This window comes from Pterocles gutturalis, unplaced genomic scaffold (assembly GCF_000699245.1).
Source record: "Pterocles gutturalis isolate BGI_N339 unplaced genomic scaffold, ASM69924v1 scaffold23300, whole genome shotgun sequence".
NCBI lineage: Eukaryota > Metazoa > Chordata > Aves > Pterocliformes > Pteroclidae > Pterocles > Pterocles gutturalis.
Window position 1 is genome coordinate 402 of NW_010146469.1, and position 872 is coordinate 1,273.

Consider the following 872-nt stretch of genomic DNA (forward strand, 5'->3'; position numbering starts at 1 on the left):
AGACATGCAGGTATTTATAAAAGAAAGGCAGACGGGGGGACGAGGGCTGCGTGGGGGAGCTCCGCTCAGACAGCATCTTCCCAAGGGACAAATAAAAAAATACAGCCAGGCCAGAGGGTCACGGAAAACCGTCATCATCGTCCTCTGCCATCTCCTTTGCGAACTCCAGGTCCTGCTGCTCGCGCTCCCGGCGCTCCTGGAAGGCAAAGGCAGAGGTTGGTGGCAGTGGGGGGGACAGGAGCCAGGTCCTCGGTGGCCACCGGGCTGTGACGTGAGCGGTGTCGGGCTGCAGAGACCCAGCTGAGATTCTCACCTCTGCAGATTCCAAGTCCTTGTTGTAAGATTTGGGTGGGAACCTCATGGCCTGGAAAAAAGAAAGGAGAGGAGAAGCTGTGAGATGAGAAATGCCTGAGCTCTGCCCCCGTGTCCCCTCCAGCTGGGCCCTGCTGTCCCCTTGCCCAGGGACGTGCCGCTCACCTTGACAGACATGTTGTGGATGTCGAGGCAGAAGGAGATGCGCTGGTGAAAGGCCAGCTGGGGCTCCCGGGTGGAATAGATGTCGATCATCTCCTTGGACTGGACGTAGCCCTTCTCGTGGTTAATGCTGGCCTCGATGACGCCATCCCGGATGGCCTGCAAGCCGGAGGGCACGCGGTCAGGGCACCCGCTGGCTCCCAGGGCCGAGGCAGCAGTTTAGAGTGAAGGGAGGAGCTGGCTGCTGTGACAGGAGCGGCGCGCTCAGGACACAGCGCACAGGGAGGGGACGTGGTGCCCTGAGTGTCCCCAGCATCCCCTGGAGGGGTCTCAACCTCAAACCAGCAGCTGTCCCAGGACGGGAGTGCTGCAGGGACAGGGCAGAGGCGGCCGCGAGG

The 872-nt window shown here is 61.6% G+C and overlaps 1 protein-coding gene across 1 annotated transcript in view; it reads right to left on the reverse strand.

The window, feature by feature from the left end:
• Nucleotides 1-85: 85 nt before the first annotated feature.
• Nucleotides 86-872, reverse strand: part of PSMD3 (proteasome (prosome, macropain) 26S subunit, non-ATPase, 3) — a gene marked incomplete at its 5' end in the record, with an annotated part of 2,334 nt that continues 1,547 nt past the window's right edge. Inside the window, 3 exons of the mRNA XM_010085764.1 lie at nt 86-196; nt 314-364; nt 478-633. Coding sequence (XP_010084066.1) covers nt 119-196; nt 314-364; nt 478-633 — 285 coding nt within the window. The remainder of the gene's footprint in view (nt 197-313; nt 365-477; nt 634-872) is intronic.